This window comes from Hypanus sabinus, chromosome 19, assembly GCF_030144855.1.
Source record: "Hypanus sabinus isolate sHypSab1 chromosome 19, sHypSab1.hap1, whole genome shotgun sequence".
Classification (NCBI taxonomy): Eukaryota; Metazoa; Chordata; class Chondrichthyes; order Myliobatiformes; family Dasyatidae; genus Hypanus; species Hypanus sabinus.
Window position 1 is genome coordinate 56,079,760 of NC_082724.1, and position 24,817 is coordinate 56,104,576.

The 24,817-nt window shown below is 44.0% G+C and overlaps 1 protein-coding gene across 2 annotated transcripts in view; it reads left to right on the forward strand.

Annotated features, from left to right (window-relative positions):
- Positions 1–24,817, forward strand: part of rad54l2 (RAD54 like 2) — a 202,173-nt gene that overhangs the window by 123,249 nt on the left and 54,107 nt on the right. For both annotated transcript variants that reach the window (XM_059944447.1, XM_059944448.1), the window contains exons 5-12: positions 430–474; positions 7,311–7,442; positions 9,621–9,847; positions 17,891–18,073; positions 18,994–19,127; positions 20,764–20,960; positions 23,136–23,478; positions 24,334–24,511. In XM_059944447.1, the coding sequence (XP_059800430.1) occupies positions 430–474; positions 7,311–7,442; positions 9,621–9,847; positions 17,891–18,073; positions 18,994–19,127; positions 20,764–20,960; positions 23,136–23,478; positions 24,334–24,511 (1,439 nt within the window). The remainder of the gene's footprint in view (positions 1–429; positions 475–7,310; positions 7,443–9,620; positions 9,848–17,890; positions 18,074–18,993; positions 19,128–20,763; positions 20,961–23,135; positions 23,479–24,333; positions 24,512–24,817) is intronic.

The window sequence follows — 24,817 nt, forward strand, 5'->3', positions numbered from 1 at the left end:
TGAGCATTGAACAATTCCAACTTTTCTTGGCTTGATAATTTATTCTAAATTTACTTCAAACAGATGCCTCATCATCAATATTACAAATGTATAAAGGTCTCATAGTAAAATTCCACCAGATGCTTCAGTGAGGCAGTATTAAAACAAAATTATTGTTATTGTAAATGGGATGATAGGACAAGCAGATGTTAAAAGGGAAAGCTTTCCAAGAGGTAATCCCAGGTGTGCTTTGATAGTCAAAGATTTAGAAATGGATGGGGCCAGAAATAGAATACAGAATTCTGAGAGTCAGTCTAGGTTGATATTACAGAGAGTGTGGGCCATGAGCCCAGGGGTTTTTGAGAGGTGGATATAATCATGTTAAAATAATCTTAAATCAGCTTAAGTTTTAAATGTTTCTAAAATCTATTTTTTTTTAATCATCCTCAGAGTCTAATGCCCAAACTTTAAAAAATGAACCTGTTTGGAATGAAGGTAAGCAAATGTACTTTTAAAAACAAAACTATACAAATATGACTTCTTTATACAGTTTGATACTCTTTCTTATCCCTTTGCAGTTAAGCCAGTTAAAACATATTTTAAAATGTCAGGTCCGTAGGAAGTGAAGTGTACAATAAACCCCTTGGGCCTCACAAAGCATTTCACTTGTTGTAGTTATGCACACAGAAATGGTTAGGTGGCTAGAAATGGTTATGCTGTGTCCCTCTCTGGAATATTTATTAATAGGTTCCTTTTAATTGATTTTTCCACAGGGTGGGTGTTGGGTCGTGAGGTGATGCTCTTTGTTCTATGCATGCTCGGTAGAAGTGCCAGTGCATGGTAAAATTCAATACCATAAGCATTTTCTATTTAAGCCAGATTTGCAGTTGCTTTAAGCATATTCCCATTTAACTAGCATTCCATTCAAATTGATAGCATTATGTGTGACCAAAAAATTGATGCCACTAGTAGAAACATGGCTATGGGATGGATAGGACGAGAAGCTTAATATTCTAGGGTACAGGTGCTTTAGGGATAGAGGAGAGAAAGTTGTATTTCTTATTAAGGGGAAGAAATCCCCTTAAAAGACCCCCCCCCCCCCCAGGTACATCCAAACATTGTAGTTGGCTATAAAAGAAATTGTGGGAGTTCTGACTGAGATAATTGTTAGCCATGGGTGAGGTGCTGGTATACTGAAGGGTAGCAAATATGCCTTTATTTAAGAAGAACAGCAAAGAAAAACTAGGCCAGTAAATCTGTGGTATTTTAGGGAGAAGATAAATGTACATCTGGAATGAGTGGGGTTGATTAGGGGTCGTCAACATGGCTTTATGCATGGGGGATTATTTTTCTGATCTTGACTGAGTTATTTTGAAGAGGTGCCTGATAAAAGTGGCGAGGGTGGGACAGTGGACATGGTTTATATGGACTTCAGTATGACCTTTGATAGGGTTCCACATGGTAGGTTGTTCCATAAAGTTAGATGGCATGGAATCCAGGAGGTGCTGGATACAATTGGATGGTAGAAATCAGGGGGTGATGTTAGAAGGTTTTTTTCGCACTGGAAACCTATGACTAGTATGGTATGCCTTGGGGGTTGGAGCAGGGCCAATGTTTTTGTCATGAATTTGGATAACAATAGTTTGGATAAGAATGCACAAAGTTTGGTTAGTAAGTTTGTAAATGAAACTAAAATAGGTGGAACACACACAAAATGCTGGAGGAACTCTGCAGGCCAGGCAGCATCTATGGAAAAAAGTACAGCTGACATTTCTGGCCGAAAGTAGATAGTATATCCTAAAATAAGTGGTATAGTAGACAATGAAGAGATTATCAAAAATTACGGGGGATCTTGATCAGCTGAGTAAGTGGGTGGAGGAATAGCAAATTGAGTTTAGTTCAGATAGATGCATGCTGCTGCATTTTGTAAAGTCAGATCCAAGTAGGGTTTCTACAGTGAAAAGCAGTGTCCTGGTAAATTTTGTAGAAAAGAGGGATCTTGGACCACTTGGTTCTCCAAAAGTAGAATCACAGACAGACAGGGTGTTGAAGAAAGCTTTTAGGCACACTTGTTTTCGTAAGACAGGGCATGGAGAATAGAGGTTAGGAGGTCATAGTATAGTGCTATTAGATGCTGGTGAGACTGCATTTGGAGCTTTGTGTTTAGTTTTGGTCGCACTGATAGAGCAAAGCTGTTACTAAACTGGGAAGATTTACAGAGATGCTGCCAGGATTTGAGAGACTCTGTTTTAGGGAAAGGTTAGACAGTCTAGGGTATTGTTCTAGAGTGTATGAGACTAAGGTGTTTTTATGGAGGTGCTGTAGCGATGTACTACACACAGCGCTGAAATAACGACACGCAGTCGGGAAGTCGTTTCGAGACTAGTTTATTCAAACGTCGTGGCACTGGCATTTAATCCCTAGCGCCCACCCACTCCAGGCAGAAATTACGTCAGAGGTGCATTACCAAAGTCTCTCCCCGCCCGCTGGCTATTTGTGAGCCGGTTCACCTGCGCAGAAAGTGGGTCGCCACATAACCCCCCCCCCCAGAACCGGTGATACACCCCCCCCAATGTCCACAGTCTGGATCAGCCTCTGTTTGGGAGGTCTACCTCTGCGCCGCGGTGCCTGAACCTGGACCGGCTGCACCAAGTCCACACGGGCTGGTTTGAGTCGGTCCACCGTAAAAACCTCCTCTTTCCCTCCAATGTCCAGAACGTACGTGGACCTGTTGTTGTTGATCACCTTGAACGGCCCCTCATACGGCAGCTGTAGCGGTGCCCGGTGTCCGCCCCTTCGTACAAACACTAACTTAGAGTTCTACAGGTCTCTGGGTACGAGGGTCAGGGTCCGTCCATGCTATGAAGTTGGTACGGGGGCCAGGTTGCCGAGCCTCTCGCGTAGCCTGTCCAGGACTGCTGCAGGTTCTTCCTCTTGCCCCCTTGGGGCTGGTATGAACTCTCCTGGGACGGCCAGGTGCGCGCCGTACACCAACTCAGCTGACGACGTGTGCAGATCCTCTTTGGGCGCTGTGCGAATTCCAAGCAGGACCCAGGGAAGCTCGTCCACCCAGTTAGGTCCTCTCAGGTGGGCCATGAGAGCCGACTTCAAGTGATGGTGGAAGCGTTCCACCAGTCCGTTCGACTGTGGGTGGTAGGCAGTTGTGTGGTGTAGCTGCGGTCCCAACAGGCTGGCGGTGAACTGGGTGCCTCTGTCGGAGGTAATGTGGGCCGGTACCCCGAAGCGTGCTACCCAGGTTGCAGTCAGTGCTCAGGCGCAGGAATCGGCAGATGTGTCGGTGAGCGGGACCGCCTCTGGCCACCTCATGAACCGGTCTACCATAGTTAGGAGGTACCGCGCTCCTCGGGACACTGGTAGGGGGCCCACGATATCCACATGAATGTGGTTGAACTGCTGGTTGGTGGGTTCGAACTGCTGCGGTGGGGCTTTAGTGTGCCACTGCACCTTGGCTGTTTGGCACTGCGTGTACGTTCTGGCCCATTCACTGACCTGCTTGCGGTCCATGCCACGCGAACTTGCTGGAGACCAGCCGGACGGTAGTCCTGATAGATGGGTGCGCCAAACCGTGTATGGAGTGGAAAACTCGCCCCTTCAGGCTGCCGGGACAATGTGGCGAGGTTGGCCCGTAGCCACGTCGCACAGGAGGGTCCTCTCACCTGGGCCTACGAGAAAGTCCTGCAGCTGCAAACCCGAGACTGCGGTCCTGTAGCTGGGCATCTCGTCGTCTGCCTGCTGCGCCTCCACCAGTGCTGCATAGTCCACCCCCAGGGACAGGGCCTGGACAGCTGGTCTGGAGAGTGCGTCCACCACGACGTTGTCCTTTCCCGAGACATGCTGGATGTCCGTTGTGTACTCGGAGATGTAGGACAGATGTCACTGCTGGCGAGCTGACCAGGGATCGGACTCCTTCGTGAACGCGAAGATCAACGGTTTGTGGTCCGTGAATGCGGTGAACGTCCTGCCTTCTGAGAAGTACCTGAAATGCCAGATTGCTGGATACGGTGCCGACAGCTCCCAGTTGAAAGTACTGTACTTGAGTTCGGGTGGTCGTAAATGCTTGCTGAAGAACGCCAGGGGTTGCCAGCGCCCCTCGATGAGCTGCTCCAGCACCCCACTGACTGCTGTGTCGGATGCGTCCACCATGAGTGCGGTCGGAACGTCCATTCTGGGGTGCACCAGCATCGTGGCATCTGCCAAGGCTTCCTTGGCTTTAACGAAAGCGGCTGCGGCCTCCTCGTCCCAAGTAACGTCCTTGCCTTTACCCGACATCAAGGTATGTCGTGTGATACGGGCTGCTGAGGGGAGGAAACGGTGGTAGGTTCACCATACCAACGAACTCCTGCAGGCCTTTGACCATGTTGGGCCAGACAAAGTGGCGGATCGCGTCTACCTTGGCGGGCTGAGGTGTTGCCCCATCTTTGGTAATCCTGTGGCCCAGGAAGTCGATGGTATCGAGACCAAACTGGCATTTGGCCGGGTTGATCGTGAGGCTGAAATCACCCAGGCAGGAGTAGAGCTGGCGGAGGTGGGACAGATGCACCTGGCGACTACTGCTGGCTATAAGGATGTCGTCCAAATAGATGAACGCAAAGTCCAGGTCATGTCCCACCACGTTCATTAGCCGCTGGAACATCTGTGCGGCATTCTTCAGGCTGAACGGCATTCGGAGGAACTCGAACAGGCCGAATGGGGTGATGAGTGCTGTTTTGGGGATGTCTTCAGGGTGCACCGGGATTTGATTGTATCCCCAGATGAGGTCTACTTTGGAAAAGATTCTTGCCCCTTGCAGGTTTGCTGCAAAGTCCTGTATGTGCGGCATGGGGTAGCGGTCTGGAGTAGTAGCTTCGTTCAGTCTGCGGTAGTTGCTGCATGGTCTCCAACCCCCGGCTGCTTTGGACACCATGTGCAGGGGGGAGGCCCATGGGCTGTCAGACCTCCGTACGATCCCCAATTCCTCCATCCTCTTGAACTCCTCCTTCGCCAGGTGGAGCTTTTCCAGGGGGAGCCTTTGTGCGCGGGCATGGAGGGATGGTCCCTGGGTCGGGATGTGGTGCTGTACCCCGTGTCTGGGCATGGCTGCCATGAACTGCGGTGCCAGAATCGATGGAAAGTCCGCCAAGATTCTGGTGAATTTGTTGTCCGACAGCATGATGGAGTCCAGGTGTGGGGCCGGCAACTTGGCTTTACCCAGGGAGAACGTCTGGAAAGTCTCGGCATGTACTAGTCTTTTCCTTTGCAAGTCGACTAGCAGGCTGTGAGCTCGCAAGAAATCCGCCCCCCGGAGTGGTTGGGCCACCGCGGCCAGTGTGAAGTCCCACATGAACCGGCTGGTGCTGAACTGCAGCTGCACTGTGCAGGTGGCGTAGGTCTGTATCGTGCTGGTGTTTGCGGCCCTCAAGGTAGGTCCTGGCTTCCTGTTGCGGGTGTCGTACCCCGTCGGGGGCAAGATGCTGATCTCCGCTCCGGTGTTGACCAAGAAGCGGCGTCCCGACTGTTTGTCCCAGATGTACAAGAGGCTGTCCTGGTGGCCAGCCGCCATAGTCATTAGCGACAGCTGGCCCTGGCCCTTGCAGGACAGGCAACAACAAAGGTGGGCTTTTGTGCCCCACTGCTGGCGGTAGAAACACCACTGTTCACTGGCCTCCTCAGTCCTGCCTCTGTTGTGTGCGCCCCCCTGCTGGGCCTGGTCTGGTCTGCTGTTGGGCGAGTGGCCTCGTAATCTGACCAACGGACATCACGCTCTCCCTCTTGGCTTTCCACAGCGCATCTGCCTGGGCCGCCACCTTCCGGGGGTCGCTGCAATCTGCATCGGCCAGCAGCAGATGTCTGTCCTCGGGCAGTTGCTCTAGGAACGCTTGCCCGAACATGAGACAGGACTTGTGTCCGTCAGCCAGGGCCAACATCTCGTTCATCAATGCTGACGGCAGCCTGTCTCCCAAACCATCCCGGTGAAGCAGGCGGGCACCTCGCTGATGCCGTGAGAGGCCAAAGGTCCCAATGAGCAGTGCTTTAAATGCTTCATATTTGCCTTCTTCCTGGGGCGACTGTATGAAATCCGCAACCTGGGCAGCCGTCTCCTGGTCAAGGGTGCTCACCACGTGATAGTAACGCGTGGAATCAGAAGATATTTGCCGAATCTGGAACTGGGATTTTGCTTGGCTAAACCACACGCGTGGTCGCAGCGTCCAGAAAGTTAGCAGTTTTAGCAAAACTGCATGAACAGATGAAGAGTTGGTCATCTTTGGTCCAAATCCCATTTGGACCGTCGGGGTCACCAATGTAGCGATGTGCTACACACAGCGCTGAAATAACGACACACAGTCAGTAAGTCATTTTGAGACTAGTTTATTCAAACTTCATGGCGCTGGCATTTAATCCCTAGCACCAGCCCTCTCCGGGCGGAAATGACGTCAGAGGTGCATTACCAAAGTCTCCCCCCGCGCGTTGGCTATTTGTGAGCCGGTTCGCCTGTGCAGAAAGTGGGTCGCCACATTGCATTAAATCAAGAAAGGGCATAGATAAAGTGAATTCACACAGTCTTTTTCAACAGAATCAAGAACTAAAGGCCATAGGTGTAAGATGAAAAATGAAAGATTTAAGAAGAATTTGAGGGGTAACTTTTATTTTACATGAAGGTTATATCTATTTGCGATCAACTGCCAGCAGAAGTGGTTGATGCAGGAACAGTAACAGCTTATAAAAGGTATATGGATTGCAACTCAGTCAAAATGCTGGAGGAGCTCAGCAGGCCAAGCAACGTCGATGGTAAAGAGTACAAATGACTTTTGGGCAGAGACCCTTAACAGGACTGGAGAAAAAAAATGAGGTACATGGATTAGTTAGGTTTACAACCAATGGTTGAGCCATCTTGTTCAGGATGGAACAGCTGGGCTGAAGGACTTGTTCCCATGCTCTTTGACTCTGTGATTTATCAAAGGTACTGAAATATTTATGCCCTGTGAAACTGACTTGTTTTATTTACTCACATTTCAATAAACATTTTTGAAATAATCGTGGTATATTTTGTTATGTTCATTATTAGGAAAGGTGATTAAAAGGTGTCAGCTTCATTGGAACCAAGTATCCTTCTATTTTATAACCTCTAGATGTAGCCTTGAGACAATGTATCAGTGAAATATCAGTTTTGTAGACTGAGAAGGCAATTTTGAATGCACTTTCTCCTAGTATTGGTCATGCATGGACTTCATGGAAAGTTGAGTACTTGGGTCAGGATCTGTTGACATGTTGAATTCAACAACATAGGAATGAAAAAATGCTGTTGCATTGACTCTACAACTTTGTCCTTCCAGAGGAAACTATTCAGAAAGCAGATGAGGTTCTATCCGCCCCACCAAGACTCTCCAAATCGGAGGTCATCTGTGTGGACATAAGCAGTGGGAGTGAAGATGATGCAGGGAGAGTACACAGAGCTGCAAAAGATGGTGAGAGCCACAGATATAGGTGGATTTTTTTATGCTAATAATTTCTCCCCCTCCCCCTCCTTTGCACCATATATACCTTTGTACTTCCCACAAAATAGATACAAACTCACATTGGAGCATGGTTTCAAAGCCACGACAGTCTGGATAAATTTTGTTATCAAATGAGTGAAACTTGCTTGCATTGTTTCCCTAAGATACTTCTATTTTTCTGAACTGCTCCAGTTTACTGAATTAGATGACAAGCAGCTGCAAGAAAAATGGTAAGAAAGGAACTCAAGGTTTATTTGTGTGAAATTATTGCCCCACTTATCCAATCTTTTGCCCAAGCATTGTGGTGACAATGTACCTGCAATCATTCCTTACAAGTTTTCACACTACTTACTTAACTATTTAAATTATATAAATTATAGTTGTAAGAAAAAGTTTGTGAACCCTTTGCAATTATTTGGTTTTCTGCATTAATTACCCATAAAATGTAGTTTGATCTTCATCTAAGTCACAAAAGTAGACTAACACAATCTGCCTAAATTAATTAACACGAACAGTTGCACTTTTCATGTCTTTATTGAACACATTGTTTAATCATTTACAGTCCAGGCTGGAAAAAAGTATGTGAACCTTTCTGTTTAATAGCTGATAGAACCACCTTTAGCAGCAATAACCTCCACCTAACGTTTCCAGTAGCTGCTGATCAGACTTGTACAATGGCAAAAAGGACTTTTTGACCATTCCTCCAGACAAAACTATTTTAGTTCATCAATATCTCAGGTCTACCTTGATGAACAGCCCTCAATTAGGTTGGTCATTCCAAAACACATTTTTTTTTCTTTTTAAACCATCTTGTTGTTGTATTACTCTTATGTTTTCAATCATTGTCTGGTTGCATCATCCACCTTCTAGTAAGCTTCAGGTACTGCTACCCTGACATTCTCCTGTAAAATGTCTTGATACAATTTTGAATTTATTGTTCCCTCAACGATTGCAAGCTGTCCAGGCCCTGACGGAGCAAAGCAGTCTCAAACCATGATATTCCTCCCTCCGTGCTTCAGACTCGGAATGAGGTTTTGGTGTTAGTGTGTAGTGCTCTTGTTCCTCCAATCATAGCAGTGTACGTTTCTACTAGAACTCAACTTGTGTTTCATCTGTCCACAGAACATTGTTCTGAAGCCTTGCGGAACATCCAGGTGGTCTTTTGCAAATTTGAGAGGTGCTGCAATGCTTTTATTTTTTGAGAGCAGTGGCTTCCTTCTTGGTGTCTTTCCATGAACACCATTCTTCACTTTTTTGCTTATAGTGAACACATAAACAGAGAATTTAGCAAGTCCAAGAGATTTCTGCAGGTCTTTTGCTGTTATCCTTCGGTTCTTTTTCACCTCCCTCAGCATTGCACGCAATGCTTTTGTTGTGGTCTTTGTGACCCCTTGGGAGAGTAACAACTGTACTGAATTTTTCCATTTGTGGGCAATTTCTCTTCTGCGAACTGGTAAAAACTCAGGTCTTTAAAAATGTTTTTGTAGCCTTTTCCAGCTCCATGCATCTCTAAAATTCTAAGGTCCTCAAAGTTGTTTTGATCAAGGCATGGCGTACATAAACAGATCTTTCTTGAGAAAAGCAGACTCTCAGTAACCTGACTTTGTGTGTCTTTTTTATAGCACAGGTCACCTCTACAACCACACCTCCAATCGCATCTCATTGATTGGAACACTTGACTCCAAATAGATTTTGTAGAAGCATTAACCCAGAGGTTCATATACTTTTTTGAACCTCGACAGTGATTGTTTAAATGGAAAACAGTACTGATGAGAAGAAGTACTATTGTTTGTAGGTTATTAGTTTAGGCAGACTGTGTTTATCATGACTTAGATGAAGATCAGACCACATTTTATGAGTAAATGCAGACAACCAGGTAATTGCAAAGGGTTCGCAAACTTTTTCTTGCAACTGTATATACTTTCTGTAATTCACCTTGTTTCTGTTATTATGTAATGCAATATACCGCTGCCGCAAAGTCAACAAATTTCACGACATATGCCTGTGATATTAAACCTTCTTTGATTCAGTTGAAAGAACAATATTATCTGTTGAATTAGCATCTACATACTGTTACAGCAAACAGTTCCCATTTTGTAGTAATGCCTTATTTGACATATCACCTTATTTTTCTTTCTGGCTTGGAAGATGTGATTGAGCTGAGTTCAGGGGAAGATGACTCACTCCAAATCCTTGATAGTGGATCCAGCAATGAAGAGGAGGAGGTGAACGAGGAGAGCAATGGTGCTCACGTGAATGATGCCTTGAACCAGCCAGATGATTTAGGTCGTGTACTTGTCAACATAAATCATCCTCCAAATGAGCAAGATATTTTCCTGGCACCCCAACTGGCACGTGCTGTCAAATCACACCAGGTAATGGGATCAAATTTTATCAGTACTACTAAGGATTGCTTTGTAACAGCATATCTTACCAATGTGTGATATATAGGTATGACTCCTATTGTTTCTGATCATAGGAGTTTTGAACCTTCTGAAGACTTCTAATGAAACTGACACAAATATTGTGAACTTCAGTAGCCTTCTTGGCGTACTTTATTTGTGACTTGGAACATCAGTCTTAGTACTTATAGCTTTCTATCATGCTGTTATAAAGTATTGAACAAATAAGATGGACTCAAGACCTCACAATCTTCCTTGTTATGGCCTTGCACCTTATTGTCTGTCTGCACTGCACATTCTCTATAACTGTTAATACTTCATTCTACATTCAGTTTTTATTTTCTCCATACTACCTCAGTACACTAATGTGATGAAATGTTATGTATGTGCACATAACAATAATAAACTAACAAATCAATTAATTGATGTAGATTGGAATTGAGTCAATGTAGTATAGTGGTCGCCAACCCGTCGATCGCGAGTGACTAGTCGATCTTTGAGACTTTCCCAGTAGATCGCAAAAAAAAGAAAAATAAATACTCAAATACTTTTGAGAGATTGTTTCCAGGTTGCGGGGTTTTAGTTCCGTTCTTTTGGCCCAGTACGCATGCGTGTAGCTCCCCCGCCACGCACTACAGTGTACTTCAGTGTCCCCAACCACCGGGCTGCGAGGAAACGATATGAGTCAGCTGCACCTTCCCTCATTCTCTGTCATGCCCACTGTTGAACTTGAATACACGCGAGGTCATCAGTCGCCTCAACGCAGTGATACCCTTGCACCAGGGGTCACTGGTTGGCCTCAGGTAACCGGCCAGTAGGAAGTGCCGTTGCTACTGGCCTGGAGCGCGGACAGATGGGCGGAGCCTCTAAACCTGTTTAGCACAGCAAATATTTGTGGGGAGCCCGGTGCTAAAATATTCACAGACCTCATTCGGGCTCAGGGTTTCATAAGTAGCAGAGCTTTTTGTCAGCCAATAGATCCTACAAGAGGGGTGGGCGCATGCCCTGTCACACTCCTCGCTCGCTTGGTCGCTCTCTCCAGACTGCGACTGCCACAGCCCTGGCAGGGGGACCTCCAGACCTGACCTTGTCCTCTCACCCCAGCCACATCTGGCCAAGGTGTCTGGTGGTGGGCAGGCGGGAGGCTGGAGTTCAGGTCCAGAGGCTGTCTAATGAGGCAATGGAGCACTCAAAACTGCTTCAGCACCTTAAGTCCAAACAACCTGCACTTAAAGACAAACCCACTGAGTTTTTTGAGCGGAAAAAACGTGAGCAAGCGGGACAGAAGCAAAGTGCTGAGAACCACGTAAACTTGCTTCCTCAACACTACTTGCCCATCCATATAGCTTCATATCGGCCATAAACTTGGCCATAAAGCTATCAATTCCATTGTCCAAATCATTGGCAAATAACATAAATAGAAGTGCCCCCATCACTGACCACGGAGGAACAGGTTGTCACCAACAATTAACCAGAAGAGCTTCCTTTATTCCCACTATTTGCCTCCTGTCAGTCAGCCAATCCTCTATCCATGCTAGTATCTTTCCTGTAATACCATGAGCTCTCATTTTGTTAAGCTGCCTCTTGAACATCCACCAATTCTCTTGTCTATCCTGCTTGCTATTTCTTCAAAAAATTCCAGCAGATTTGTCTGGTAAGATTTTCCCTGAAGGAAACAATGCCAACTTTGGCCTATTTTATCATGTGCCTCCAAATACCCTGAAAGCTCAGCTTCAAAAATGGACTCCGACTTCTTCCCAACCACTGAGGTCAAATTAACTGGCAAATTTCCTTTTTTCTGCCTCCCTCCATTCTTGAAGAGTGGAGTAACATTTGCAAATTGTTAGCATGCCAGAACCTATAAAGCGAGTAGAGCAAGGTAAGCGCACAACCTTGTGATGCACCTGTGCTGATGGACATTGCTGTTGTCAAGTCTAATGACTGGGTTCTGCAGCTGAGGAAATCGAGGATTCAGTTGCACAGAAAGTTATCAAGGTCCAAGTCTTGGAGCTTATTGATTAATTTTGAAGAGTTGAGATAATTGAATGTGCAGCTGTAGTCAATTAAATGAATCCTAATGTACACATCTTCACTATACAGATGTTCCAGAGCTGAGTGAAGAGCCAGTGAAATGATATTTGCTGTTGACCTTTTGTGTTGGTAGGCAAACTAGAGCAAATCTAAGTCACTCCTCAGGCAAGAGTTGCTTATGTTTTGTGACCAACCGTTCAAAGCACTACATCGTAGTGTTCCGCCATGGTAGCATAGTGGTTAATGTGATGCTATTACAACTCAGGGCATCAGATATCAATTCCAATGCCATCTTTAGAAGTTAGTACATCCTTCCCATGAGTGCTCTGGTTCCCTCCCACATTCCAAAGATGTACTGGTTAATAGGTTAATTTGTCATTGTAAATTGTCCTGTGATTAGGCTGGGTCTAAGTAGGTGGGTTGCTCTTTGGGATTATTGAACTGGAAGGGCCTGTTCTGTACTATATCACTAAACAGAAAAAAATAAATGTCAGTGCTAGCTGATTCTGGTCTTTCTCTCAATTGTATAAGGAACACCTTACCTGAATCTCTCAAACTGCAATGGCTAGAGCACGTACAAGACAATAATGCTGGGTGATATTCTCTGGAATGTGTAGCAAAGGGTATAAGTTTGTCTTATAATTTTGTGTGGCTGTGGGGGTGTATTCTGCCTGGAGGTCGGTGATCAGTGGTGTTCTTCAGGGATCTGTTCTGGGTCTCCTGCTCTTTATGATGTTATAAACAACTTGGATAAGGGAAGGGTGGGTTAGTAAGTCTGCAGATGATACAAAGGTTGATGATGTGTATAGTGTTGAAGGTTGTCGTAGTTTACAGTGGGACATTGATAGGATGCTCAGCTGGGCTGAGAAGCAGCAGATGGAGTTCAATCGAGAAAAAGTGTGAAATGATTCACTTTGGAAGGTCAGATTTGAAGGCAGATTACAAGGTTAATGGCAGGATTCTTAGCAGTGTGGAGGAACAGAGGGATCTTGGGGTGCACACCCACAGATCACTCAAAGTTGCTGCGCAAGCTGATAGAGTTGCTGAGAAGGCGTATGTTGTAAACACAAGAAATTCTGCAGAGGGTGGAAATCCAAAGCAACACACACAAAGTACTGGGGAAACTCAGTCGGCCAGGCAGCATCTATGGAAAAAAGCACAGTCAATGTTTTAGGCCAAGAGCCTTTGGCAGGACTGGAGAAAAAAATGATGAGGAGTAGATTTAAAAGTGGGGGGGGGGAGGGAGGAGAGAGAGAAACACAAGGTGATAGGTGAAACGGGGAGGGGTATGGGGGGTAGATTTCCAGCGTCTGCAGATTTTTTCATTTGTCTCCATTTGAACTGGTTTGACTCCTTTAATCAGTGGTCTCCATACAGGAACTAGCATAACAGATAAGTGGTCAGAGAATCTGAGGTGAGGACAGGGAGCAGCTTTGTGTGCACCAGGGATGTTAGCATAATCCAGGTCTGATGAAGGGTCTCAGAAACAATGACTGTTTACTCTTTTTCATAGATGCTGCCTGGCCTGCTGAGTTCCTCAAGCATTTTGGACATGTTGCTTTGAATTTCCAGCATCTGCAGATTTTCTTGTGTTTATAATTCAGGTCTAATGTGCTCTCACCTCGGGTAGAAAAGTCAACGTGCTGATAGAACTTAGGCAGGACTATTAGCATTGTTGAAGTCCCCAGCAGCAAAAAAGAGGCGTGTGGCTTGCAGGTGCAGTTGCAAGAAAAAGTTTGTGAACCCTTTGCAATTACCTAGTTTTGTGCATTAATTACTCATAAAATGTCATCTGATCTTCATCTAAGTCACAATAATAGACAAACATCTGCCTAAACTATTAACACACAAACAATTGTACTTGTCAATAATAAGTACACATTTGCAGTCCAGGTTCAGAGAAGTAGGTGAACCTCTGGAGTAATGCCTCTACAAAAGCTATTTGGAGTCAGGTGTTCCAGTCAATGAGATGAGATTGAAGGTGTGGTTTGTAGAGGTGTCCTACTTTATAAAGAAAGATACACAATGTCAGGTTACTGACAGAGCCTGCTCTTCTCAAGAAAGATTTGTTTATGTGCACCATGCCTTGATCAAAACAACTTTCAGAGGACCTTGGAAAAAGAACTGTAGAGTTGCTTGAAGCTGGAAAAGGCTACTAAAGCATTTCTAAAGACCTGAGTGTTCGTCAGTGTTCATGGTGAAAAATTTAAGGGAAACATGAGGGGAATCTTATTCACGCAGAGAGCATGGGAATTGTGGAGGCTCAATTTCATAATTTAAGGGAAGTTTGGAAGGGTACATGGATGGTATAATCATGGAGTTCAATAAAAAGTAAACAGCTTAAATGGATTTGCGCAGACTAGATGGACCGAAAGGCCTGTTTCTGTGCTGTACATTTCTATGACTCTAAATATTGATGAACTGAAACAGTTTTGTAGGGAGGAGTGGTTTAAAATTCCTCTTCACCGTTCTGCAAGTCTGATCAGCTGCTACAGGAAGCACTTGAAGGAGGATATTGCTGCTAAAGGAGTTATTACCAGTTATTAAATACAAGGGTTCACATACTTTTTTCTGCCTGGACTGTGAATGATTAAACAAAGTTTTCAATAAAGACATGAAAAGTACAATTGTTTGTGTGTTATTAGTTTAGGCAGATTGTGTTTGTCTATTATTGTGACTTAGATGAAGATCAGATCACATTTTATGAGTAATTAATGCAGAAAACCAGCTAATTGCAAAGGGTTCACAAACTTCTTATAACTGTAACTGATGCCGCAGTAGAGCTCAGCACCTCCCCAGCATTACACATGGAGGATGTGTGCAGACAAAATGACAGAAGCAGTGGGCTCCCTCAGTAAATGGATAAGCCTGCACTTCACTGTATATCAGTGATGAACAGTGCGTCATCACTACCGAAGCGTTCACGCACCAGATCTTATCAACATAGATACGTACACCTCCAACACAGATCTTACCAGAGATCGTGGGAATCCTGTCAGTCTGAAAAGAGGTGAAACCTTCTAGCTGTATGGCTGTTCAGAGATATTTTGGAGTAACATTTCCATCAAATAACTATGCAGGTCTTTCATCTCACACTGATTCAATCTCAGACACAGGTGATCTAGTTTATTTTCTAGTGATTGAACGTTTGAAAGCAGAATCGACAGGAGAGCTGGCATGCAGGGTTTCGCACGAGTACCAACATGCCTTCTGTGCCTCTGTTTCATTGCGCACCACTTCCAACAGCTAACTTAAAAACAGTCCTGCCTAAATTCTGTGGACATGTTGACTGGAGGCTGCAACAGGCTACAACACAGAATGCAATAAGCCCATGCTGCAGAGCTCAACCTCTGTCCAACAACTTGTTAGTGAGGTAGACTTCCAGTACTCAGTGTTCTTAAAGTGTAGCAATGTCGTGCAGTCATAAGAAAGACAAACAATTACACCATTAGTTGGAACTGGAATGGCCGTTGAGACTGGATGCGCTGCCATCTTGAAGAAAAACGCAGGACTCTGGGGGTGGGATTAGGTTAACAAGTCACCGCAACATTGAGGCTGAAAGGACTGTATTGTTCCGTGTTATCCCCCATCCCATTGTTTGCACCCTTGCTCTCACTTACCCTCTTCAATACCATTCATCTTTGAAACTTTTGTTCATGCATTTCTAGTACATATGCATGTTTCTAATCCTACCACGGGGTGATTTTGCAGAATCCACCACATTTCTGTTGCAATATTTTGAAAATGTAACATCATGTTGATATTTTGTGATCACCTATCAGTTGATAACAACATTTACAAAAAGCAGGATTTCCCAGTGACCAACTATTTTAATTCCAATCCCCGTTCTCATTCTGACATGTTGGTTCAAGGCCACTCTCAGGTTGGAGGAGCAGCACCTCATATTCCATCTAGATGAACCGGACCTGCTGGCGTCGAGACTCATCATCACTGATGAAGATGTTAGAAGAGCCTTCCTGAAGATAAATCCAAGGAAGGCGATGGGCCCATTTGGCATCCCGGGATGGGTTCTCCGGGCCTGTGCAAGCGAGCTAGCTGGAGTGTTTGCTGATATCTTCAACTGCTCCCTGCTTCAGTCTAAGATCCCCTCGTGTTTTAAGAAGGCAATGATAATCCCGGTGCCGAAGAAAAGCAAGTTGGCATGCCTGAATGACTATCGACCTGTGGCTCTGACATCAATTGCTATGAAGTGCTTCAGGCGATTGGTTATTGAACACATCAACCATAACCTACCAGTCAACCTCGACGCTTTGCAATTCGCCTACCGGAGCAACAGGTCAACGGCAGATGCCATCTTTCTGGCACTACATTCCTCCTTAGGACACCTGGAGAATAAAGACGCATATGTAAGGCTCCTTTTCATCGACGACAGCTCTGCCCTTAATACCATCATTCCAAATAAACTGATTCCTAAGCCCCGGAACCTGGGTCTTAGCACTCAGATCTGCAGCTGGATCTTCAACTTCCTCACAGACAGGACCCAGGCTGTAAAAATAGGGGACACGCTCTCCTCTACAATCACTCTGAGCACTGGTGCCCCACAAGGCTGTGTACTCAGCGCCCTGTTGTACTCAAACTGTACACCCATGATTGTGTAGCCAAGTTTCCATCAAACTCAATATACAAGTTTGCTGATGACACCACAATTGTAGGCTGTATCATGGGTAATGATAAGTCTGAGTATTGAGAGGAAATTAAGAACCTGGTGGCATGGTGCGAAGACAATAACCTATCCCTCAATGTCAGCAAGACGAAGGAATTGGTTGTTGACTTCAGAAGGAGTAGCGGATCACACAACCCCATCTACATCGGTGGTGCGCAGGTGGAACCGGTCAAAAGCTTTAAGGTCCTCGGGGTGAATATCACAAATGACCTGACTAGATCTAACCAAGCAGAGTCCACTGCCAAGAAGGCCCACCAGTGCCTTTACTTCCTGAGAAAGCTGAAGAAATTTGGCCTGTCCCCTAAAACCCTCACTAATTTTTATAGGTGCACCATAGAAAGCATTCTTCTAGGGTGCATCACAACCTGGTATGGAAGTTGTCCTGTCCAGGACCGGAAGAAGCTGCAGAAGATCGTGAACATAGTCCAGCACCTCACACAAACCAATCTTCCATCCTTGGACTCACTTTACACCGCATGCTGTCAGAGCAGTGCTACCAGGATAATCAAGGACAAGACCCACCCAGCCAACACACTTTTTGTCCCACTTCCCTCCGGGAGAAGGTTCAGGAGCATGGAGATACGTATGGCCAGATTTGGGAACAGCTTCTTTCCAACTGTGATAAGACTGCTGAACAGATCCTGACCCGGATCTGGGTTGTACCTTCCAAATATCTGGACCTGACTTGCACTACCTTACTTTCCCTTTTCTATTTTCTAATTATGATTTATAATTTAAATTTTTGTTATATTTACTTTGATTTGTACTTAAGAGAGCGCGAAGCACAGAAACAAATATCACTGTGACGATTGTACGCTCCAGTATCAATTGTTTGGTGACAATAAAGTAAAGTATAAAGAGAGCCTCCAACCTGATGGCATTAACATCAATTTCTCCAACATCCAGTAATTTTCCCTCTTCCCTTTCTCTCTTTTTCCATTCCCTCTTCTGGCTCCCCTCTTACCCCTTTTATTTTCTCTTCACCTGCCAAACTGGTGCTTCTCTTTCTCCATGGTTCACTCTCCCCTTCTGTCAAGCTCCTTTTGTTCCAGCCCTTCATGTTTTCCACCCATCAGCTTGTGCTTCGTCCGTCCCCCCTCTCCCACCTGTCACCTTCCAGCTTGTACTCCTTCCCCTCCTAGTACCTTCTTATTCTGGCATTCTCCCCCTTTCTTTCCAGTGCTGATGAAGGGTCTCGGCCCAAAAGGTTGATGGTTTATTCACTTCCATAGATGCTGTCTGACCTGCTGAGTTCCTCCTGTGTGTTTCTCAGCCTTTGCATTCTGTTTCTTCACATGCAGATTGGAGGAATCCGTTTCTTGTATGATAATTTGGTGGAGTCACTGGAAAGGTTTAAAAGCAGTAGCGGCTTTGGTTGCATCCTGGCACACAGTATGGGTCTTGGCAAGACCCTGCAAATGGTCTCCTTCGTGGATGTACTCTTCCGATACACAGAAGCACGCACTGTCCTTGCTATTGTACCGGTCAGTATCTATTAACTGTTCTCTTTATTTGTGAAAGAAAAGTCATAGTTTGTGAGGGAAGAGAAAGATGGAACTAATTGTCAGCATGTCTGAAAGAAGTGCATGTTGGTATGACCTGCAGATTAGGATTTTTTTGTATAATCAACACCTTACATAATAATCTGATTTCAGTTCTTAGCTTTTATTGCATCTGCAGAATTGTCATATAATGGTGATCACTATTTTTCTACCACATGCTGGGTTTGATGCCATTATTGTATATTGGGGATTGGCTGTAGGATCATCAGAGCCAGTATTTAAAGAAACAGAAAGTATTTTGAACTGATAGATAATAGTTGACTTCAGTGCTCAAAGGTTTATTTATTATCAAAGGATACAACTCTGAAATTCTTCGGTTCTCTGGGTAGCCGTGAAACCAAGAAAGAAAAAAGCAGCACAATCATCAACCCCCAAATCCCACCTCCCTGGAAAAAAACAGCAAACAAAAACGGAACAGGCACATCAACCCCCAAACTACTCCTGCGCAAAAAACGAGCAAAATGGATCAGGCGTGTTGACCCCCCAAATCTCTTTTCCCAGACAAAAAAAAAGAACAAAGTACATTGGCCCCAGACAAAAAAACTAAGACAGATCAGGTACATCAACCCCCAAATCCCCCTCCCCACACAACAAAAACAAGAAGATTGGGTTAAAAACTATAAGACTGGAAAAAAGCCTGAAGTCCACATCCAAAATGCAGAAAAAACCTGGGCAACATTACCTGTGCGCAAAGGCAAGCTCCCCCTTCTCTGGTACAGATCAAAAGACAGGCACCTGTAGGGAGTAGAGAAGCTCTAATTTGTATGGGCTGGGAGACAAGGGAGGAGGGTTGTCGCTGCGCAGAGAAAATGCTGGCTAGTTACCATTTTTGTCATTTTCAGGTAAACACTTTGCAGAACTGGTTGGCTGAGTTTAACATGTGGCTTCCAGCCCAAGAAGCACTTCCTGCAGATTACAACCCTGAAGAAATTCAGCCCCGGAGTTTCAAAGTTCATATCCTAAATGATGAGCACAAGTATGTCTGTTGCATGTCTTAAAAAAGGGAGGGAAATCCTTGCCTGATCTGGGCCAAAGAAGGAATTTGCTCAAATCTGCAAACTTCAGTGGGGCAAAGAAAATTGTTTGTCTTAACCTCCTGTGCAAACTGAGTTACAAATAATTATTGTCCCATCACTATATTAACTACCTGAGATGCTACTAAGTACTACATTCTTAGAATGCACTTGAGGCCTTTTTGTTTGTGTGGTTCAATGTTAATGATCTTGTTTATTAATTTTAAACAGAGCAGGGGATTTTCGCAGTCTTCTGGCCATCATTCCTCTCCTAGTTAAGGTTGTTATGACCGATTAATGTGTATAATGTGCTCACATCAGGGCTGCTTGTGACTCTGCTGTGCACAGAATGATGCATGATTTTGCCCTATATTTCAAGATAACGTGTGTTAGTAATATTCCCAAAGCATGCTAATATTATTGAATTGATGCAGCCTTTTTCCCACCTGCTGACATTAATATGAAAAAGGCCCATGCCTTTTGTGAATAATTATTTGTATTCACCTGTTACATCCCTGGGATGGCAGGACTTTCATATGAAGAAAGACTGGATCAACTAGGCTTATACTCACTGGAATTTAGAAGATTGAGGGGTGGGAGGGGGGATCTTATTGAAACGTATAAAATTCTAAAGGGATTGAACAGGCTAAATGCAGGAAGGTTGTTTCCGATGTTGGGGAAGTCCAGAACGAGGAGTCACAGTTTAAGGATAAAGGGGAAGCCTTTTAGAACCGAGATGAGGAGAAACTTCTTCACACAGAGAGTGGTGAATCTGTGGAATTCTCTGCCACAGGAAACAGTTGAGGCCGGTTCATTGGCTATATTTAAGAGGAAGTTAGATATGGCCCTTGTGGCTAAAGGGATCGGGGGTACGGAGAGAAAGCAGGTACAGGGTTCTGAGTTGGATGATCAGCTATGATCTTACTGAATGGCGGTGCAGGCTTGAAAGGCCAAATGGCCTACTCCTGCACCTATTTTCTATGCTTCTATCCCCACCGTAGTTGAAAACATTAATACACGAGGATTTCATTCACACGTTCAAAGCAGCAGGAATGTTATAAGTAGATTTCTAACCATATATGAAATAATGGAGAGAGACAGGGAAATAGGAGGTAAAAGTGCTGTAAAACCATATGAACGGATATCGTTAGAACTGTGCAAGTAATAAATGATTGATTATGGGACTTAGTGCATTCTGACTGCTGCAGTGAGACATCTCCCTGCTCTGTCTTTTCCGCTGCTTGGACTTTGGCTCATCCAAAGCCTGGAGAATGAAGCTGGAACACTGCGGATTAGATTCTTTGTTCTGCCGAGCATTGTGGGCACGTTATGCTGGCGACAGAACGTGTAGCGGCACCTGCGGGCACATCCTTGGTTGCTAGCACAAATGATGCATTTCATTGTTTTGATGTATATGTGATAAATAAATCAATTTGAACCTAGTTGCTAAATTGTTGACTATAGTGCCAGAAGTCCCAGTGTATTTGGATACTTTATTGGATCTGGAGCCTGATGTAACTTACAATGGATACAATGCTATACTGTTAGAAGTGTCACATGCATTATCATTTTCTGATAATTGTTTTCCATTTCCTGTAGAACAACTGTGGCCCGTGCCAAGGTTATCAATGAATGGTCAACTGACGGTGGCATGCTCTTAATGGGGTATGAGATGTATCGCCTGCTTTCATTGAAAAAATCTTTTGTTAGTGGGAGGAGAAAGAAGACCAAGAAATCGACAGGACCAGTAATTATAGATTTGGATGAGGAAGATCGGCAGCAAGAACTGTTGAAAGGTAATGATGAAAATCTATTTTATACCACCATTCAGAACCTCAAACATTTTGTCCCACAGCTACTCACAGGCTGACCTTCAGGCAATTAGTGCACATGAAGTAGGGTCCCATGTTCAGTCAGACAGCACTGTTGATGGTATTAGCTGATAAATTGCCATATTTTTGAGAACATTGTGCTGTTCTTTAAAAGAGGATATTTATGCCAATCTGAATCTGTAAATAGGACTTCAATATTTGAACCAAAACACAATACTCTAACAATAAAAATGCTCTGTTCGTTCTTTTTGGCTTTATAAGGCATTCATGTTTGGATGTGGTGCTGGAATCCACAACTTTATGGATCCCTACCAGCTGGCCCTTGTTGCCACATCGTTTAGTGCAGAGGAGAGAAGCCTTCTCTCAACTGTATAAAGTGCCAACTAAGAAGTAGTAACGCGAGATTCTGCAGATGCTGGAAATCCAGACCAAATGCACAAAATGCTGGAGGAACTCAGCAGGTCAGGCAGCATCTATGGAGAGGAATAAATAGTTGATGTTTCAGACCAAGACACTTCATTAGGACTGGAAAGGAAGTAGGAAGAAGCCAAAATTAGAAAGTGAGGGGAGGGTAAGGAGTACAAGTTGGCAGGTGATAGGTGAGACCGGGTGAGGGGGAAAGTGGGTGGTTGGGGAGGGAATGAACTGAGAAGCTGGGAAGTGATGGGGGAAGAAGTAAAGCGCTGAAGAAGGAATCTGATGAGGGGAGGCACTTTAGGGAGGTGATAGGCAGGAGAGGAGAAGATAAGGGATAAGAAGAGAGTCAGAATGGGGAATGGAAAAATAGAGAAAGGGAGGAGAAATTACTAGAAGTAGGCAGTGGCCTCAGTAGTGATGAATTTAGTCAGAGGAATTTGGAGCATAGGTGGAAAGCATTTTGTTTGACATCCTGGCATGAAATGTTTGCCAGGACGCTGCAAACCTATTCCTGGATATTGACCATCTCCCTACAGCTCTGTACAGACCGTTGGCTTCAAATATTTATCCGGCTTTCTTTTAAACTGAGTCATGTTGTGGCTTAACATTTCATCTATCTTCGGCACCATACTACTAAACAAACCAGGTGATTCCATTAAACTGTAGGAATTCATAGCACTGGCAATGTGATCAGTGCACCTGACTGGAGAGGTACAGTCTAGTCTCTGTGGTATATGTTATTTGCCTTGTTTCATTTATTTTTCTCTTTTGAGAATTTTGTAATTTCTATGTCATTTTTTGGGTGAAGCAGAGTTATTGGAGACCTTGCTTCCCACAACCCCAAACCAATTTCCTTGATACCATTTTTGCTTTGTCAGAGAATTTCAAATCCCTTACCCAACCAAAGAAAACAGGAATCTCATTAATAACTCCATAAAAATTTAATGATTTAAAAATTTACCTTAAAATTCTACTTTGACTGCTTTGCTTCAGCAGGAAATTAGAATTAACACATGCTGACCAAGTTTACAGAAATTAGTTCCCATTAGCAACACAAGCATAAGTTGGAGGAACTCAGCAGGTATGGCAGCAACTATGGAAGGAAATAAAGAGTTGACGTTTCAGGGTGAGACCCTTCATCAGAATTGGAAAGGAAGGGAGACGAACCCAGGATAAGAAGGTGGTTGGAGGTAAAGGAGTACAAGCTGGCAGGTGATGGGTAAAACCAGGTGAGAGGGAAAGTGTTCCTATTAGCTTGGGTTCAACTAGATTTGTACTGAGAGGTATGATGTATTTGCTGTTAGGGTTATTTTCCCAGAATGAGGAAACCAATCATGGTTTTAGGAGATAAATAGTGATTTAAATTGAATTTCTGCAGTTGTAGTAATTGACTCATGCAAAATCAAGTTAGTTACGAGTTTATCTGATATTGTAGGAGTGTCAACAAAAATTAATACAAGTGTAATTACTTCTAACTTATATTTTATTTTATCAAACATACATTTTATTATACATATATAAGAGAAAAACCACCCCAAAACATAATAACGTACAACGTAACATGTAACATACATAGCGAACTTAACCCTTAACACACTGGGAGAATTCTACCTAATGAAATTAAAGAAACCCTACAATATGCATATATGCACGTCTTTCAGTATTGTTTCAAATTCATACTCCATTCTACTGTCATTTCATCAGTTTTCATTTGTACCTTAGGCATCGAGAAAGCCCTTTCTAGACCAGGACCAGATATAGTTATTTGTGATGAAGGCCACCGCATAAAGAATTGCCATGCCAGTACGTCTCAGGCCTTAAAGAGCATCCGTTCACGGCGGCGGGTGGTCCTGACTGGATATCCACTTCAGAACAACCTTATGGAGTACTGGTGCATGGTGGACTTTGTCCGGCCTGACTTCCTTGGGACCAGGCAGGAGTTCAGCAACATGTTTGAGCGTCCTATCCTGAATGGGCAGTGTATCGACTCGACTCCTCAGGATGTCCGCCTGATGCGGTATCGCAGCCATGTTTTACACAGCCTGCTGGAAGGGTTTGTACAAAGGTGAGAACTTGGATGGGAGGTCTCCCAACTGTAAAACTACAGATAGACCAACTCCATAGTAATGCATTCACTTCCAGGTACTCTCCTGAATGTAGTACAGTTTCACCAGAGTCAATCTAAGGTCAAATTCTAAGTGAAGTTTGAATGTTATGGACAATGGTGCCTTGAAGTTAAGACATGACTTACTTTAATTAAAGAGGACTAAGGTTGCATAACTAATTCTCTATGGTTTGCATCCTGTAAGCTGTACACAGAGTGGTGTACTTGTTGGGGTTTTGTAAAGGCAGGTACAGTAATGTAGCTAATTCTGAAGTATTAAGAGTTACTATCCAGCAAACTCAAGCCAGAAACAGATGAGACGAGATTTTTTTAACACAGTGAAATGTTGGGGTTTTGAATGCATTGCTTGAAAATTTAATAATAACTTTCAAGGGGGAGTTGAGTGAATAGTTGAAGAAAAATATGTCGGGAAAATGAGAAAGGGAAAGGTACAGGATTGATTATTTACCCTTTTTAAAGAGCTGGCACATACTTACTGACCTGTGTGTCATTTTGTAATTCAGTGCGCAATACCAGTATGTTTACTGGCATAGTAAACATCCAGATAGATGTCATTCACGGTGAAAGCAAGAAGGTTACCTGATTCAATCTCTGTCGAATTCTACATCCCCATCCCCATCCATGTCATCTACCAGCTATTTCTAACTTCTTCCTCAGGCGTTGTTTGAATATAATTTATGAATTTTTAAAAATTTATTAATAGTTCCTCAAAATTCATTTCATCTTGTAAGAAAGATCTGAAATATTTACTATGAATGATGTTTCAATTACTTAATTGCATTTTGTCTTTGGCAGGCGGGGCCATGATGTTTTAAGAGGTCACCTTCCTGACAAAGAAGAACACGTGTTACTTGTGCGTCTTTCCAAAATCCAGCGATTACTTTATAAAGAGTTTATGGATCGTTTCAGAGATGCAGGGAACAGTGGCTGGCTGGGTCTCAACCCCCTGAAAGCATTCTGTGTCTGCTGCAAGGTAAGGCTCTGTGTTTTCAGAATCAGGCAGTATAATGGAAAGATGACAGTGGATTTGTCAGAATGTTTAACATCTTTGTACAGCAGAATAAAAAGCTGCTGCTGATTCTGCCTGACAAAAAAATAAGTAATACTCTTATTATTACTTATCAACTAGTTTACCATTCTGACCTCAAAAGTATAGTTGATATGACAGTGCAGAGGGAATTTGCTTCCACTTGACCTGAGTGTATCTGACCTATAATTACTGGAGTTCAACCAGAAAAGATTCAACCCAGCTGACATTTTATTTTTCAGCTACCTTTTA